The sequence below is a fragment of the Impatiens glandulifera genome, chromosome 2 (genome assembly GCF_907164915.1).
Source record: "Impatiens glandulifera chromosome 2, dImpGla2.1, whole genome shotgun sequence".
Lineage (NCBI taxonomy): Eukaryota > Viridiplantae > Streptophyta > Magnoliopsida > Ericales > Balsaminaceae > Impatiens > Impatiens glandulifera.
Window position 1 is genome coordinate 20,038,124 of NC_061863.1, and position 19,269 is coordinate 20,057,392.

The following is a 19,269-nucleotide window of genomic DNA, read 5'->3' on the forward strand; positions in this document are numbered from 1 at the left end:
ATAAATGTCACATGGAGGTAGTCTGTATACATGATTTAACGAAAGAGAAGGAAACCAAAATGTGAGAAAATTCTCGATAAAATTTTTCACATTACAGAATGGAGAGAAACCTATCAACAACTATCAGTTTTTGCTTATCCACTAGAAGGTTTTGACCATTCTCCTATTGAACTCACACTCAATGATATTAACTATAAGCAACAATACTCATCTAAATTTGAATCACATTGGCTTTAATTATGAATCATGTATTTTTTCTGTAAAAATCATTAGTTTTCTTATGGTTCTATCTCTAATCTCTCTTTATTAAAAAAAAAGTGTAAGCACATGTGGGAATTCTTAAAGACTAAAAGAGACATAACACCGAAAATAAAAAAAAATAATTAAACATTTACAAACAAGTATCACCAAGCTCTAGAACTCATCACCAACTGAACTTCATCTACAAGAAATCAAGGAAATAAAAAATCAACTGGAGAAATTAGGGAACAACGAAAAAAAGTATTGAAAAGATAGAGCAAGAATCCAATACCTTAAAGTTGGTGATAGAAACTCAAAAATTTTCTACGTTAGCACAATGGGAAGAAGAGAAAAAAAATCGCATCAACAAGATTAAAGATGAAGAAGATAATTATTATTCACAATCAGAGATTATAGACCAAATTACCAAGTTTTACAATGAAATATTCACTTCTAAAAGAATCAGAAACATAGATCTTGTCATAGATTGTATTGAAAAAAAAAAGTTTCAGAAGAGTGAAACATGATGTTAACTAAAACCCCTTTAAAAAGAAGAGATTAAGAAAGCGATATTTGACATGAACCAAATAAAGCCCCAAGACCACATGGACTCCCATGACTTTATTATCAACATATTTAGGAAAGTATGGAAAACAACATTGTCCAAGTAGTATCAAACTTTTTCATTTAATCAGTGATGCCATATAAGATTAACTCCACCAACATATGTCTTATTCCCAAAGTTAAAACTTCAACATGGTAAGTGATAGCCAACAAACTTTAACCACTCATACATAAACTAGTTTCTAAACAACAAAGTGGGTTTGTTTAAGGAAGACAGATCCAAGACAATATATTCATAGTTCAAGAAGTTATGCATAATTTCAGAAAGAGGAAAAAATGAAAAAGGTATGAATTCGCACTGAAAGTATACATGACAAAAGCCTATGACAGACTATAATGAGAATTTATCAGAAAGATAATGCAAATATGATTCAAGTTAATCATGCAATTTATAACAACCGTTTCATAAAATATACCCATTAAAATCCAACAAAATCTAGCTAGACTTATTAACATATATTTGAGTACTTATGCTCAGATTTACCTTGGAATTCCACTTGAATGGGGAAGATCTAAAAAGAGATGTTTAATTAATAATCTTTTAGGAAAAATTGAACGGTGTGTTAGAGGATGGAAATCAAAATTTTTGTCTCAAACAAGAAAAGAAGTTCTTAATCAAAAGTATTATTCAAAGTTTACAAAATTATCTGATGAATATCTTTAAATTCTCAATTTCTATTACTAAAAGAATTATAACATTGAGTAATCAATTTTAGTGGAAAACTAAAAGAGAAACTAAAGGTATTTATTGGGTTAAATGAAAAAATACGATTACAATAAAATATAATGGGGAATAAGTTTTAAGGATATCCAAAGTATGAACAAGACGATGCTGATGCTAGTAAAGAAAGATTGGCAAACGAACCTTAATCATTTTGGGCCAAAATACTTAAAGCCATTTATTTATCAAACAAAACTTTTTAGAACTCAAGTAATAGGGCAAACTTCTCATGGACATGGAAAGCTTGATGTGGGGAAATATATTTCTTACAAAAAATACAAAATGACAAATCATTTCAGATAAGAATATAAAAATTTGGGAACATCAGTGGTTTTCTTTAGCTAATACTCTCCAATATTAAGTAATTATCCACAATAATTTAATAAAGATCTTTTCAATTAAGGAACTAAGATATGTGATAAATAACTATTAAATAATCTTTTTCACATTGATATTATCAATGAAATTTTATCAATTCCATTGGGTGAGGAAGATAAATAAGATATTTTGGTTTAGCCACACACCACAAAAGAAACATATAAAATACTACATTGGCTAGATCTATTCATCAACCATTCCCAAACGAACTTACATTTCGCCTCAACAACTACCTCAACAAAAAGCACCTTACAATCCTGACAAGACATTCGATTTTTCCATCAAGATCTTACTGTTGTTGGTACCCCTTCTCATTTTGAGGTTTGTCCTTTTTATTCAACATTATATTACAGAACATTAGTATGGATAATACACTAATACTAAGTTCATGTTTGATGATCACATTCTCGGTTAATCTTTTAATTTCTAGTGTTTTTTTGTTTGTTGGGGGAATCGTTGTAGTTTCCCTTTAGGCATTGTTGTTGGAATTGTTTTCTTAATTATGACTATTTTATTTCAGTATTTTAATTTGAACTGCATATTCAAATGTAACTACTCCATTCCCCGAATGTGCATCTTATATCTTCTTCTATTTGTCACATGGAATCTACAATATTGTGTGGTAATATTCAATCATAATATTATTGATATTGAATTGATTTATCTTTTGAGGTGACTACGAGTTTAATGACATTGTTTGGATTTGTAGACGTCGTTCTAGATGTTCCTTGAGAGTGTGAGTGTGCCTAACTTAATTTGATCATATTCAAATTTTACTATTCTTGAAGAAAAAATTACTAACAATTGTGTTTCAATGGGATTGCTCTAGGAATAGGAAATACTTGTTGTCGTCAATTGGTGTTCTTCCTCTTTTGATGGGCTTATGCTAGCCATACAACTATTCACATACTAAAGCCTTTTATTTCCTATATTGGGTTCGAGATTCTTAATATAGATCGGTAGTTTCTTCTCTTTTAATTTTTTATTAGCTGCTGAACAGTGTTTGTTTGTATTGGTTTGGAAACTCAATCGACATGTTTAATTACATCTAGGTTCTGTTTTTTTTTCTTTTTGGATAAAATGTTATAATTTTTTTTTATTATTTTGAAAAGAAAATTAAAAAGAGGGGAAGGAAAAAGGAACACTCTACAATTAACCAGGACAATCTTTAAAAATTCTAAGAAGGAAGATTATAATTAAATATTTTGAAACACTAAACAAATAAAGTGTTTTACCTTACTCAAAATATTCAATAACTTGATTTTAAAAAATGAGGTTGATATTTTATTGGTTATTTTGAAAGGTGTCATTGTTTTTTAGATAGCATCAAGTGGTTGAGATCTCAAGTTTCATTTCCACTTATTGAAGTAGGGAGTTGTGCTAGCCTCTCAATTAAAACCTTGGTCTCAAATTAAAAAAGAAACTTCTGGGAATTGACTTGTTTTTTATTCTCTTAATTTGTGTTGACATGGACGTGATGGATATACAAGTTATATATGTAGTTATTGTCAATATTTTGCACAAACTCTACTCATATTCATGTCGACATAAATGAGCTTGAAGGTGGGAAAACAATTGTTTTTGTATTTGTTGTAAATGAACCAAAATGTATTGAACTGATCTATGACCTGCATTCTTAATTTTGGATCCCTAATTACTTTTAATAATTCAAAAACATGATTAGAAGTTAGAACATTAATTGTCATATCTGAAAATTGAAATATAATTCTATATAATTCAGATTATTTGATATTTTGATTTTGATCAATTTTATTAAATTCTTTCTTTGGGACATTTTAGTCTCGATTTGCATGCTTTCATTGTTCAAAATATCTGATTCAAATTATTCGGATTCTGACAGAAATGAGCTTGAAGGTGGGAAAACAATTGTTTTTGTATTTGTTGTAAATGAACCAAAATGTATTGAACTCATCTATGACCCGCATTCTTAATTTTGGATCCTTAATTGCTTTTAATAATTCAAAAGCATGATTAGAAGTTAGAACATTAATTGTCATATCTGAAAATTGAAATATAATTCTATATAATTCAGATTATTCGATATTTTGATTTTGATCAATTTTATTAAATTCTTTTTTTGGGACATTTTAGTCTCGATTTGCATGCTTTCATTGTTCAAAATATCTGATTCAAATTATTTAGATTCTGAGTTTTGAAGAGTTTAAGAGCATCATCAACGCACAAGACCTCTGCCCCCTTATTTTGTCAAATCTATATATCCACCTCAACAGAAAGCGGGCATACATTGTACTTGGACAAAACAATCCAATGCTTCCGCCCGCCTCTTATCTAAATAATTTAAAAGTGAATTCTATTTATACTATTTTAAATAAATAACTAATTTATACTATTATAACTAATATTCCTATATTATAAGAAAATAATTTGAGAATTTCAACGTGTTAATATAATTAATAAAAAAATATATCAATTTATTTAAAATATATATTTATTAATTAAATATATAAGTAATATTTAGGAAAATTTGAAAATTTCACACTTACAACATGTTAATATAATTAATAAAAAAATATATTAATTTATTTGAAATATATATTTATTAATTAAATATATATAACTAATATTAAATAAATTAAAATATAAAATATTTTTATAATTTAAAATATATTATAATATTAAAAAAATAAATTTGAGAATATATAACTAATATTCCTATATTATAAGAAAATTTGATAATATATAACTAATATTTTTATATTATAATAAAATATAAAATATTTTTATAATTTAAAATATATTATAATATTATTATAATTTAATATATAATTAATATTCCTATATTATAATAAAATTTTAGAATATATATTTATTGAATGTTATTTAAAAAAATAGTAAGAAAAAATATTATAATTAAATATATAACTAATATTCCTATATTATAGAGTATATTATATTATATAATTATAAAAATGTCAGAGGATGGCATGACTGGCATAGAGGGCACTGCCCTCTTTTTGCTTTTATCTATAATGCAAAAAATGAAAAAAAAAACAATGACCTGCTCTTTTTTACAGGTCATGCGCTGGAGATGCTCTAAATCAGGGATTTTAAGAATATTAATTATTTTCTTTGCCGAATAGTATTTTGATGTGTGCCCAAATTTTCTATAATTGTGACATTTTCTATTGTTTTTGAAATTTATCGGTCTTGTTTGGAATTTTTTATCCCTCCTTTGATTTTTGTGTTCTAAATATTTTTGGGAGGATTTTTTATATTTATGATATCTATATATATATAATGATGCTTAATTTTTAAAGTGTCCGGATTGCCGGGTCGAGAGTTGTGGTTAATTTGGATACTTGGGTCGGATTGTGGGTTTACCCGTTTTTAAATTTAAAACGGTTAAAAATAAAATTAAAAATGCTAGAGGTATGTTTCGAACTTGCAACCTAACAAAACAAGTACAACTCTTTAACCAACTAGGCTACAAAGACTTTATATTTTAAATTCAACACCCAATTTGATAAACGCGGGACGTTTTAATATTAATATAAGTTCAACTTTTTAACTAACTAATCTATATATATATAATGATGCTTAATTTTTAAAGTGTCCGGATTGCCGGGTCGAGAGCTGTGGTTAATTTGGATACTTGGGTCGGATTGTGGGTTGACCCGTTTTTAAATTTAAAACGGTTAAAAATAAAATTAAAAATGCCAGAGGTATGTTTCGAACTTGCAACCTAACAAAACAAGTATAACTCTTTAACCAACTAGGCTACAAAGGCTTTATATTTTAAATTCAACACCAAATTTGATAAACGCGGGACGTTTTAATATTAATATAAGTTCAACTTTTTAACTAACTAATCTATATATATATAATGATGCTTAATTTTTAAAGTGTCCGGATTGCCGGGTCGAGAGTTGTGGTTAATTTGGATACTTGGGTCGGATTGTGGGTTGACCCGTTTTTAAATTTAAAACGGTTAAAAATAAAATTAAAAATGCTAGAGGTATGTTTCGAACTTGCAACCTAACAAAACAAGTACAACTCTTTAACCAACTAGGCTACAAAGACTTTATATTTTAAATTCAACACCAAATTTGATAAACGCGGGACGTTTTAACATTAATATAAGTTCAACTTTTTAACTAACTAATCTATATATATATAATGATGCTTAATTTTTAAAGTGTCCGGATTGCCGGGTCGAGAGTTGTGGTTAATTTGGATACTTGGGTCGGATTGTGGGTTTACCCGTTTTTAAATTTAAAACGATTAAAAATAAAATTAAAAATGCTAGAGGTATGTTTCGAACTTGCAACCTAACAAAACAAGTACAACTCTTAAACCAACTAGGCTACAAAGAATTTATATTTTAAATTCAAACACCAAATTTGATAAACGCGGGACGTTTTAATATTAATATAAGTTCAACTTTTTAACTAACTAATCTATATATATATAATGATGCTTAATTTTTAAAGTGTCCGGATTGCCGGGTCGAGAGCTGTGGTTAATTTGGATACTTGGGTCGGATTGTGGGTTGACCCGTTTTTAAATTTAAAACGGTTAAAAATAAAATTAAAAATGCCAGAGGTATGTTTCGAACTTGCAACCTAACAAAACAAGTATAACTCTTTAACCAACTAGGCTACAAAGGCTTTATATTTTAAATTCAACACCAAATTTGATAAACGCGGGACGTTTTAATATTAATATAAGTTCAACTTTTTAACTAACTAATCTATATATATATAATGATGCTTAATTTTTAAAGTGTCCGGATTGCCGGGTCGAGAGTTGTGGTTAATTTGGATACTTGGGTCGGATTGTGGGTTGACCCGTTTTTAAATTTAAAACGGTTAAAAATAAAATTAAAAATGCTAGAGGTATGTTTCGAACTTGCAACCTAACAAAACAAGTAGAACTCTTTAACCAACTAGGCTACAAAGACTTTATATTTTAAATTCAACACCAAATTTGATAAACGCGGGACGTTTTAACATTAATATAAGTTCAACTTTTTAACTAACTAATCTATATATATAATGATGCTTAATTTTTAAAGTGTCCGGATTGCCGGGTCGAGAGTTGTGGTTAATTTGGATACTTGGGTCGGATTGTGGGTTTACCCGTTTTTAAATTTAAAACGATTAAAAATAAAATTAAAAATGCTAGAGGTATGTTTCGAACTTGCAACCTAACAAAACAAGTATAACTCTTTAACCAACTAGGCTACAAAGACTTTATATTTTAAATTCAAACACCAAATTTGATAAACGCGGGACGTTTTAATATTAATATAAGTTCAACTTTTTAACTAACTAATCTATATATATATAATGATGCTTAATTTTTAAAGTGTCCGGATTGCCGGGTCGAGAGTTGTGGTTAATTTGGATACTTGGGTCGGATTGTGGGTTGACCCGTTTTTAAATTTAAAACGGTTAAAAATAAAATTAAAAATGCTAGAGGTATGTTTCGAACTTGCAACCTAACAAAACAAGTACAACTCTTTAACCAACTAGGCTACAAAGACTTTAAATTTTAAATTCAACACCAAATTTGATAAACGCAGAACGTTTTAACATTAATATAAGTTCAACTTTTTAACTAACTAATCTATATATATATAATGCTTAATTTTTAAAGTGTCCGGATTGCCGGGTCGAGAGCTGTGGTTAATTTGGATACTTGGGTCGGATTGTGGGTTGACCCGTTTTTAAATTTAAAACGGTTAAAAATAAAATTAAAAATGCTAGAGATATGTTTCGAACTTGCAACCTAACAAAACAAGTATAACTCTTTAACCAACTAGGCTACAAAGACTTTATATTTTAAATTCAACACAAAATTTGATAAACGCGGGACGTTTTAATATTAATATAAGTTCAACTTTTTAACTAACTAATCTATATATATATAATGATGCTTAATTTTTAAAGTGTCCGGATTGCCGGGTCGAGAGTTGTGGTTAATTTGGATACTTGGGTCGGATTGTGGGTTGACCCGTTTTTAAATTTAAAACGGTTAAAAATAAAATTAAAAATGCTAGAGGTATGTTTCGAACTTGCAACCTAACAAAACAAGTACAACTCTTTAACCAACTAGGCTACAAAGACTTTATATTTTAAATTCAACACCAAATTTGATAAACGCGGGACGTTTTAACATTAATATAAGTTCAACTTTTTAACTAACTAATCTATATATATATAATGATGTTTAATTTTTAAAGTGTCCGGATTGCCGGGTCGAGAGTTGTGGTTAATTTGGATACTTGGGGTCGGATTGTGGGTTTACCCGTTTTTAAATTTAAAACGATTAAAAATAAAATTAAAAATGCTAGAGGTATGTTTCGAACTTGCAACCTAACAAAACAAGTACAACTCTTTAACCAACTAGGCTACAAAGAATTTATATTTTAAATTCAAACACCAAATTTGATAAACGCGGGACGTTTTAATATTAATATAAGTTCAACTTTTTAACTAACTAATCTATATATATATAATGATGCTTAATTTTTAAAGTGTCCGGATTGCCGGGTCGAGAGCTGTGGTTAATTTGGATACTTGGGTCGGATTGTGGGTTTACCCGTTTTTAAATTTAAAACGGTTAAAAATAAAATTAAAAATGCTAGAGGTATGTTTCGAATTTGCAACCTAACAAAACAAGTACAACTCTTTAACCAACTAGGCTACAAAGACTTTATATTTTAAATTCAACACCAAATTTGATAAACGCGGGACGTTTTAACATTAATATAAGTTCAACTTTTTAACTAACTAATCTATATATATATAATGATGCTTAATTTTTAAAGTGTCCGGATTGCCGGGTCGAGAGTTGTGGTTAATTTGGATACTTGGGTCGGATTGTGGGTTTACCCGTTTTTAAATTTAAAACGATTAAAAATAAAATTAAAAATGCTAGAGGTATGTTTCGAACTTGCAACCTAACAAAACAAGTACAACTCTTTAACCAACTAGGCTACAAAGACTTTATATTTTAAATTCAAACACCAAATTTGATAAACGCGGGACGTTTTAATATTAATATAAGTTCAACTTTTTAACTAACTAATCTATATATATATAATGATGCTTAATTTTTAAAGTGTCCGGATTGCCGGGTCGAGAGTTGTGGTTAATTTGGATACTTGGGTCGGATTGTGGGTTGACCCGTTTTTAAATTTAAAACGGTTAAAAATAAAATTAAAAATGCTAGAGGTATGTTTCGAACTTGCAACCTAACAAACAAGTACAACTCTTTAACCAACTAGGCTACAAAGACTTTAAATTTTAAATTCAACACCAAATTTGATAAACGCGGAACGTTTTAACATTAATATAAGTTCAACTTTTTAACTAACTAATCTATATATATATAATGCTTAATTTTTAAAGTGTCCGGATTGCCGGGTCGAGAGCTGTGGTTAATTTGGATACTTGGGTCGGATTGTGGGTTGACCCGTTTTTAAATTTAAAACGGTTAAAAATAAAATTAAAAATGCTAGAGATATGTTTCGAACTTGCAACCTAACAAAACAAGTATAACTCTTTAACCAACTAGGCTACAAAGACTTTATATTTTAAATTCAACACCAAATTTGATAAACGCGGGACGTTTTAATATTAATATAAGTTCAACTTTTTAACTAACTAATCTATATATATATAATGATGCTTAATTTTTAAAGTGTCCGGATTGCCGGGTCGAGAGTTGTGGTTAATTTGGATACTTGGGTCGGATTGTGGGTTGACCCGTTTTTAAATTTAAAACGGTTAAAAATAAAATTAAAAATGCTAGAGGTATGTTTCGAACTTGCAACCTAACAAAACAAGTACAACTCTTTAACCAACTAGGCTACAAAGACTTTATATTTTAAATTCAACACCAAATTTGATAAACGCGGGACGTTTTAACATTAATATAAGTTCAACTTTTTAACTAACTAATCTATATATATATAATGATGCTTAATTTTTAAAGTGTCCGGATTGCCGGGTCGAGAGTTGTGGTTAATTTGGATACTTGGGGTCGGATTGTGGGTTTACCCGTTTTTAAATTTAAAACGATTAAAAATAAAATTAAAAATGCTAGAGGTATGTTTCGAACTTGCAACCTAACAAAACAAGTACAACTCTTTAACCAACTAGGCTACAAAGAATTTATATTTTAAATTCAAACACCAAATTTGATAAACGCGGGACGTTTTAATATTAATATAAGTTCAACTTTTTAACTAACTAATCTATATATATATATAATGATGCTTAATTTTTAAAGTGTCCGGATTGCCGGGTCGAGAGCTGTGGTTAATTTGGATACTTGGGTCGGATTGTGGGTTTACCCGTTTTTAAATTTAAAACGGTTAAAAATAAAATTAAAAATGCTAGAGGTATGTTTCGAATTTGCAACCTAACAAAACAAGTACAACTCTTTAACCAACTAGGCTACAAAGACTTTATATTTTAAATTCAACACCAAATTTGATAAACGCGGGACGTTTTTATATTAATATAAGTTCAATTTTTTAATTAACTAATATATAGTGATGTTGAGTAAATGAATACTTGTGTCGGATTGTGGGTTGACTCAACCATAAACTTAAAACGGTTAAAAATAAAATAAAAAATGTTTTCCGTAATTTTTTTTCACGGTTTTTATATTATTACTCGTGCAAATGCACGGGCTAAATGCTAGTTTATTGTATTTTGCTAGATGTAAGATTATTTAGATTGAATTGTTGGCAGAATTGACATAATTGTTTTCTTTCATTTAAACTTTGTCATTTAATTTGTTTTCTTAGCTTAATCTCATTTAATTTGTTGTCTTAACTTAATTTCATTAAGTAAGGCTAATTATTCTTGAATATAAGTATCTATTAATATAGCATATGTATAATTTTCATATGGTATCATAGTATAATCTTTTTTGAGATTTTTTAACAAAGAAGTTTGGGAGACCATCAATCAATTTTGATTTACAATGTATATTATTACATTTTGGAAGTTTATGACTTTACTAAAGAATGTATTTTTATACCAAATTTTATAATGATGTTCTTATGGTATCACTTATTATACTAACTGTCTGCATGTTCAACCAGGAATCTCTATCCTCTTAAAAAATAATAATAATAATATATATAATATATATATATATATATATATATATATATATAATATCTTAAATGTGTAAAGATTCATTTAGCTAAATCTAAATGTTAGAAAGGATAAATAAATTTAAAATTAAAATTGTTAAAACTGAATTAAAAATATATTAAAAATGTGGTGATTAATTAAATAATAAATAAATATTTTAAATTAAATTTAAAATTATACTACAGACATTATTGTTTGATAGTAGAAAGAACAAATTTCTAACAATAGACACTTTAGTTAAAAATCTTAAATTCAAAGCAAAATTTTGAAAAAAATACTATCAATTATCCCTAAAATAAGCTAACATCTACACAAAAATAAATAATATTTTTTATTTTATTTATATTTGGCAGTTTAGTCTGTTTAGATGACCATGTTTTTTGAGACGGGAAATTAGAGAGTTTTAATAATATCAATACAGGTGGTGGGTAGAGAATTTTATTATATTTATATATTTATTTATAAATGTTTCATATTTTGAACTTGATCTGGTGTGTGATTAGGAAGATGATCCCACCCTTCCACTTAGCATGTTATCAACAGTTGGAGAGACTCCCCACTTAGCCTCTGACACTAGAGGTTCAAGAACTTTAACTGACCCGTCAATCAACCCAATTGCAAATTGATTTGGCTCTTGCGGATGCGCTGCAACCGCCAATGGGTACACGGCTTGATTCCTGCATGGCAAATGATATAGTGTGCGGGTTTGTTTGTTAAAAAAATAAAAACATTGGACAAACAAGTATATACCCACTTACCCACTTAAAACTGCTTTGGACAAGTATACAGATGGAGAAATTCGACATCGCAGCCTCAGGCCATCTGAATCAAGTATCCCAATGTTGCCATCACAGAAAGAAGCATACACTAGTTGGCTATTGCAGGAAAATGCAGCATACGATATGGGAGCTGAGAGGGCATTCTGTGGGAACCACTGTAACAAGGAAAAGGAAAAAAGAGAAAAGATTTTTATTAGCAGCAAATTAAGGGATAGAAAAAATATGTAATATGTTACTCATGGTTGTTTAGAAACAGATTAAAGGGGGCAAATTAAGGAATAGAAGGAAAAAAACTATAGCAATTTAGTTTGATACCCAACCCAATCCATACTAATGAGTAGAATGGTGTGAGTAATAGATGGAACAAATTTAGTTTGAGTTGAATATGAATTGAGTAAAACAGATTGGGTTTATAGCCCTCTCCCTTGTCCTAAGTCTAACACAGAATTTCAGAAAAGAAAAAAAAAGTCATTTACCTGATGTATACAATCCATTTTTGATGCGTCGTATATAGCTAATTGGGTTTCATGGGATACCAACAACCGGATCTGGTCAGAATGAAACTGGACTCTAGTGTCTCCACTTGGAGACTTGTTAGCAGGCAATTGTATTGGAACAAATTTCTTCTTCTCCCATGTATCAATGCTCCAAACACATAGCTGCAAGAACTCATGGATGTTAAAAGCTAAACGAGAACCAATTTTAACATTTATGGACCATCAAAAAGGAAAACCACAATACCTGAGCATCAGCACCAGATGAAACCAATATATTAAGAATGGTTGAAAAAGCCAAGCCAGTTATACGCTTCTGGTGACCTTTAAGTTTTGATTTTACCTATAGAAAAAACAATAGAAGATTGATCTCCATACTTTCTGTATTATTAAAATATCTGAACATCAAGAAGACTCATTTATGTTAAAGCGCAAGAACTTGTATCCGCAAGTTACTGGAAAATTTTCACTGGATTCTCTATTCCCTTTTTCGGTTATTTTCAACTCCCCGAAGCATTTCGTCGCATACGATTTTTGATGACCAGACCATTTTAAAAATATATATATATGACAGCAAAACAAGGACAATTCATTACCTCGTTCAATCTAACATTATATATGTGGATAGTAGAATCCTCCATTCCTATGGCCATGATGTTATTGTCTTGAGGATGAAATTCTAGAAATGTTGAAGCAGGTGGAGGCGGCATAAATGTTGCCATCGCCTACATCATTATTATTAATATTAACATAAGCTCGGTCAGGCATTGATTTATTTATTTGAACCCCAAGTGAGAGTTGGTTGGAGTCATCATCATACCTTAAATGTCATCATGTTAAACAACGAAACTTTTCCTCCACAAGCCGACATTACATAAGAATCGTTCTTCGATAGCGCAATGCATGGAGCTGCCTCGTCAATGTTGACCCCCAATACATCATTTGCCATAAGAAGACCGCTATTTGGTTGCCATTGCTGTGGAACAACGTTGGCCGTGGCCTATAAAAGTTCACATAATTTATTTAGCATTCTACAGAAATGTGAAATTGAGAACAAAAATAAATTACTTTTATTTAATTTTTTTACCTTTCCACTTGGATTTTGTTCACTGCGACCCCACTTCCATAACTTCTGTACACCGGAAGATCCAAGTGCCAGTAGGCCCACTCCAGAATTTGTATAGAGAAGTCTAGCAACCTGGAAATTATAATCATGAAGTGTCTAAAATGAGATGCAATATTGAGAAAGAGTAAATGTTGTTCACTAAACCTTGTGGGCTGCAGTTGTGCTCTCTGGCATAGTAACTTGCCGGCATTGACCAGGATCTACAAATTCAGTCAACTGCCACGGTTTTGATTTATCAATTGCATCATCCAATATTCTTGTCTTTTCCAAGCTTCTAGCCATAGAATCAATCCCATTCTAAACAAAAGGAATCAAGTTTATATTAAGCAGCAGAAATAATTAAATATTTAGACTGGTTGTGCCATACAATCATTTATTCAAAGTCACCTTCTCAATTGGTTGTGCAAGCCACAATTGTTTCATTAGCTGCTCATGATCAGCAGTCTGATAATCAGCCATATTTAGAGTGTCTGACGGTGTTATTGGCCGTTTCAGTATTGAAACTGTTCCAAGGAGAGAACATGAATTATAGAACTCGGAATAGAAATTTGGGAAGAAAAATGGGGCAAAAACCAACACAACTAAAATTAGTCACATGAATCTTGAATCAGGCTTCATGTGATGCAATCAATTCAGGAACTGTAATTTTCAACAGTTTGCAAATTTCATAGATACCGCATTTCATGCACACTGTCAGGGTATGACTGAAATAATTTATGCTTACATGTATGTGAATGAAGTCTTTCTGTGATTGTAAACCTATTTCTCTATAAGGGTCACATGGGCTGTTTATCATCAAGCAAAAGTATATGCACGTGATTAGTATTGCTAATGCAAGTCTAACCTTGGTTTGGTGGTACAGGTAAGGAGGAAGCAGTAACAACAGCTCCTTGAACAGATGAGGAAGCAGCAGCATTTGCCATCCAACCTGATAAGGCATTAGCATTAGCAGTCGATGCAGCTGGTGGAAATGGCTGTAGCTGCTGGAAAGTAAAACAGCATACTATAAGATGGAATAATCAAACAACAATCCTTAATTTTTAGATGTATAACAAATAACAATCCTTTTCCACACTTTTTACATGAAAGTGAAATAACAATACAGGAACATGGAGAATGTTCATACACTGTAACCTCCAAGAGATGAATAAGCAGTAGGCTTTGCAACTGCAACAGCTGGAATGTGAACAGGAGCAGGAGCAAGAGCTCCATTTGCTGATGTGCATGTATGGTCAATGAACAACGTCTTTATATCAGGGTTTGGCTTTGGATTCTTACAGAGCTGATGCTGCCAGTTCAAACTGGGTATAACAAAAATCCAAGCCAGAGTTAAAAATACATAATGAACAGAAATGTACCTATATATGTAGTTAATAATGTAAATAGATTTAGTATTCTCCAGTTTAATTATCCACATGAGAACTATAAGTAACAAGAAATATGAATGGGATAAAAGATTACATAAAACAACAGGCCAAATCACTATTTACCTTTGATTTATTAGTGTCCGCAGTCTTGAAGCTTCTAAAGTAGGAAACACCAGCTTCTCGTGAAAAATTGGATTGGCTTCTATTAATTTCTTAAGCTCTATAAACATAATGCTACGAGCTGTTTTTGTATCGCCATACTTCGACAACTGCTCATTTCCCCTGATATTTAGAGAAAGAGATGTTAGACAAATGACCAATTTAAGATATAGATAATATAAGGCTCAACAAGAATAAAGCAAGTAAAGGATCCTCCTTCATGAATCTGAAAAGAGGAACACACAATTACCAAACTATAACCTCAATTACTAAGAAGATAATGATGTCATAGAAGTGTTAAAATAGCCATGCCCTCGGAAGCTTAGACTCGGAAAATGACGTGCCATTAAGTTTAACGTAATTGCAGTACACAACATTGCTTGTGCTGGCTATTCCAAAAAAACGGGTTAAATTCACTTTATTAAACACCTTCTGACCAGGAGACCCAACAAGCTCTTCACTATATAAGGGAATTTCATACAAAAGGAACCTTCAAATGGTCATATGAAGAAAATGATTACCAGTACCACATGAGATATGAAAATAATAAGAAAATTGGCACAAGGATACCTAACAAATAACTTCAGTAACTCTTGTAGAAAGAAGGCTTTTGCTTTTTCTTGAATAAATGTGAAGAAAAAATAAAGGCCCACAAGGCATACAAAAAAATGCCAAACATGGGATCTGTGAACAATGACAGCATGAATACCTCAACCTTTTCCAAAAAAAAGTCTACAATTAAGATCAAACAATTAAGGCTCCATTGTATTTTATGAAATCTCAATATTTTTACTTTCCGTAATAAAACAGTTAGTCTTATCTTCTCATAGGCTACAAAATCAACTCAGAAAAGCATACAGTACATGAACTTTGCTGAAGTATAACAATATGAGAAAATAAATAAAACAAGCATCTAAACAACTATGTACCTGAAGTTGCTAAGTGTTAAGAGCTGTGTAATTTCTTTGTATAACTCTTCATTAAATGCCGAAAACACTTTCAAATCACCCACTAGAATCTCAACAGCCTTTGCTTTGTCTTGCCTGTTTAGTTGAGTCAAAGATGTTAGAAGGACTAGGTTCTTTATAAACAGAGTCAAACAGCTTCATCTAGAAGAACTAAGTTAAAACCGGACATACTTATCAAGTGCTTCAAGGTACTTTTGCTTCCTGATTTCGAAAAATATCTTTAAGGAGAACCGATTGTCTTCAAGTTTTGTAAAGCCGGAGAGATACTTTTCAACTTCATCCCATTCCCCAGCTTGTACTTTCTCCTCAAAATATGTCATGTTGAAGAAAACTCCAGAGTCTTGTTCAAGCCTGATCAACAAGAAACCAAATTCAAATAGAAATCATTTGGGGTACAAAAAATGGAACAATTGGGTTGTTTTTGCTGCTATTTGGGGTTTTGATATTGTTATATTACAAATTAAAATCCAAGAAGCAGCAAAGGTAACTTCCAATAATTGGCTGGTTTTGCTGCAGATTTGGGTTTTAATTTCACCAAAAAAATGTTTAAAAACAGCACACAACACGTGATACGTCTGATTTTATTCTCTCGTCTAAACTAAGAGATTCAAGAAACAGCTTTTTCTGAAGCTTCTATCAAACAAGCTACATGTCTCGAAAATCACGTGAAATTCATCCATGCAGATACAGATAGATCATAGATAAACAAGATCAAAACTTACTTGTGAAGAGCTTCCTTAAATTTCTCCTCCTCCAGGAACTGGAGTATGAGAAACACCAATTCTTTGCTCATCGAGGACATACTGGCTGACTAAACTCTGAATCAAGCTCAAATCGGTGATCGGACCACGAGAAACCTCAGATGAGAGAGAAAAACAGCAGAGCCAAGAAGAATTCTGGCGAGGTCTAGGGTTTCAAGAGGAGCAAGAAAGACTAATGAGGGAGATGAAAAAGTAGATAAAAGGAAAGAAATGAGAGACATTTGGCGGGTGTCTTCCATTTTATTGACTGAAGTCCAATGATAAGTCAAAATGCTTATTCGTTGTTTTATTGATAAGATAAGTATGTTTCAAAGATAAGCAGTGTTTTATTAATAAGATAAATGCTTATCTTTGATCTTCCTTTATTTGAAAAAAAGAATTTGAATTATGTATTCAAAATTTTATTAAATTAAAAAATTTATTATTTAAGAGTATTCAAATAATTAAATATTATTATATACTTTATAAAAATAAAATAATATATTTTAATCATTTATATCAATAACTTAAATAATTTCTTTAAAAAAAAATAATATTATTATTTTAAATTAATCCAAATAACTAATGCTTCTTTTTATTTAGCTTATATATGCTCATGTTATTTATTTTTTATATTTATAATATTATATATATTTAAATATGTATATTTTTATTAATTCAATTTTAAATATTAACAAATTATTTAAATTTAAAATATAATATATTTTAAAATAAATTATATGAATATAATAATTATTATAAAAATTTATTAATATAAAATTTATTAGTAAATATATAAATATTTTTATTATAATTTATTTATATTAATTTTAAAAATATAAACTTGGTTTTTGAAAAACGTTATCCCCTAATGATAAGGGTTTTTCGGCGGTTATAGTTTTCTGGCAACTCTGTTGGGACTAAATTATTTAACTCAAAAACATAAATTTGACTTTTGAAAAACGTTTGTATCATATTTTCAACTTAATAGACACATTCCCAAAGGTACAAGACCTAAAGGATGCATAGGCTTTATCCTAATAAATCACTAGGCCTACAAAGGGTACATAACCCTAACATTGCTTTTAGAGAAGTACACGATTGAAGTCGGTACTTCTACAAATTATGTGCAAAGATTGTCGATGAGGAACGACAACTTGTTACAAAATAAGTGATGTTACGAGAGGAAAAACTATAATGTATGGGATCGACCCCCCTTGGCGATGAACCATCCAATAGGACGTAGGCATTGTGGATGTGGGGGAAATTTCCGATTGAGTTGATATTCCTTGGTTTATGGCAGTGGTTTACCCCCTCCACTATCGGTGAATGATACTCTCTTGTGATTTCCCTTAGCACAAAAAACTTAGATACTCTCTCCAAGCCGGTTGTTTGTCGTTAATCTAAATGAGCATCTCAAGAATGTTTCCTTTTCAAAACAAACGCATCTTTGAAAATTGTTTTGAAATTTTCAATCTCAGACGATATTCATACAAAGCGATATCGCCCTAATCCCTTTGATCGACAATTTCCACCAAAACGAGTGGAAACACGGGATTTATGAATTAGCCCCCATCATGAAGTTTATCAACTACAAAATAAACTAAGCCTTCATGATACAAACGCAGAGAAGGTGGAGCCCTATTGGTCGAGTATTCTTCATAGGAGAAAGGCAAATGTGCCCAGCCATAAAAGAATTCCGAGCTATTTTGATGATCAACAATAAGAACATTCTACATCTCAAACTCTATGTAGAATCCATGTTGTACACGATAAAAACTGTTCAACTTTGATCTGGATCTTACACTGTCTAAACTACTCTTTTATTTATTTATACGTGGGGAATTCATTCCTTTAATGATATTAAAAAAATAAAGCGATGAAAATATAGACTTTATAGTCAACCTCATAACTAATTTTCTCGTCGAATCTTGTTTGAGTTTAGGATTTTAATGGGAGGTTGACATAGGTCTTTTTAAAATTTTCGATTAAGAATAACCTCACGAGTAGAGAGTCGCCACCTAATTTTTAAAATAGGAAAATAATTGAGGCGTATGCACGCCATAATTAGAGATTTTTTTATGAGTCCGGTGCTTGGTTACGTGTGGGAAAGGACTAAAAAGTATTATGTCCCATAACGTCCCGTAGGTCTCTACTTCAACAATTTTGGCATTGAGAAAAAATATTATTACACTTTACATCTTAGACATTTGAAATTTTATATCATACTGTGCTAAGTCTTAATGCTAATGATGTATATTTGAAAGAATAACATAAATCATTATATAAAACATATACACAATGAATTTTTAAGAAAATATATGTTAATCATTCATAATCATTCATCATTAAACAAAACATGAAGATCATATAATTATATACATGAATATATTAAAATAATAAAATTATAAAAAAATATATTTAAATCATATGCCTAATAATTATGTGAGACATTTTTTTTTAATCATGCTAAACTCAATTAGAATATTATTAATAGGCATGCATTAAATTATCA

General features: G+C 30.2%; 1 protein-coding gene across 2 annotated transcripts; it reads right to left on the bottom strand.

Moving 5' to 3' along the window:
* Nucleotides 1-11,473: 11,473 nt before the first annotated feature.
* Nucleotides 11,474-16,967, bottom strand: LOC124926122 (protein TPR1-like). 2 transcript variants are annotated; one of them, XM_047466293.1, is made up of 15 exons: nucleotides 16,737-16,967; nucleotides 16,186-16,365; nucleotides 15,976-16,089; nucleotides 15,011-15,169; nucleotides 14,647-14,821; nucleotides 14,365-14,500; nucleotides 13,908-14,023; nucleotides 13,665-13,817; nucleotides 13,482-13,592; nucleotides 13,215-13,394; nucleotides 12,991-13,119; nucleotides 12,642-12,737; nucleotides 12,377-12,559; nucleotides 11,880-12,055; nucleotides 11,474-11,798 (listed from the first exon to the last, which is right to left on the bottom strand). In XM_047466293.1, exons 1-15 carry the CDS (start codon nucleotides 16,814-16,816, stop codon nucleotides 11,621-11,623), a joined length of 2,166 nt encoding a protein of 721 aa, XP_047322249.1. In that variant the 5' UTR covers nucleotides 16,817-16,967; the 3' UTR covers nucleotides 11,474-11,620. The 2 variants fall into 2 exon arrangements, with proteins under 2 accessions (XP_047322249.1, XP_047322248.1); XM_047466292.1 differs by having other exon boundaries at nucleotides 14,365-14,503.
* Nucleotides 16,968-19,269: the final 2,302 nt, after the last annotated feature.

What these genes read in the sequence shown, in the direction of transcription:
- LOC124926122 (XM_047466292.1), bottom strand. Translation starts at nt 16,816, where the DNA reads ATGTCCTCGATGAGCAAAGAATTGGTGTTTCTCATACTCCAGTTCCTG. An exon ending in TACCTTGAAGCACTTGATAA is followed by an intron (nt 16,090 to 16,185) that starts GTATGTCCGGTT and finishes TCAACTAAACAG; the next exon opens with GCAAGACAAAGCAAAGGCTG. An exon ending in CGGACACTAATAAATCAAAG is followed by an intron (nt 14,822 to 15,010) that starts GTAAATAGTGAT and finishes TGTTATACCCAG; the next exon opens with TTTGAACTGGCAGCATCAGC.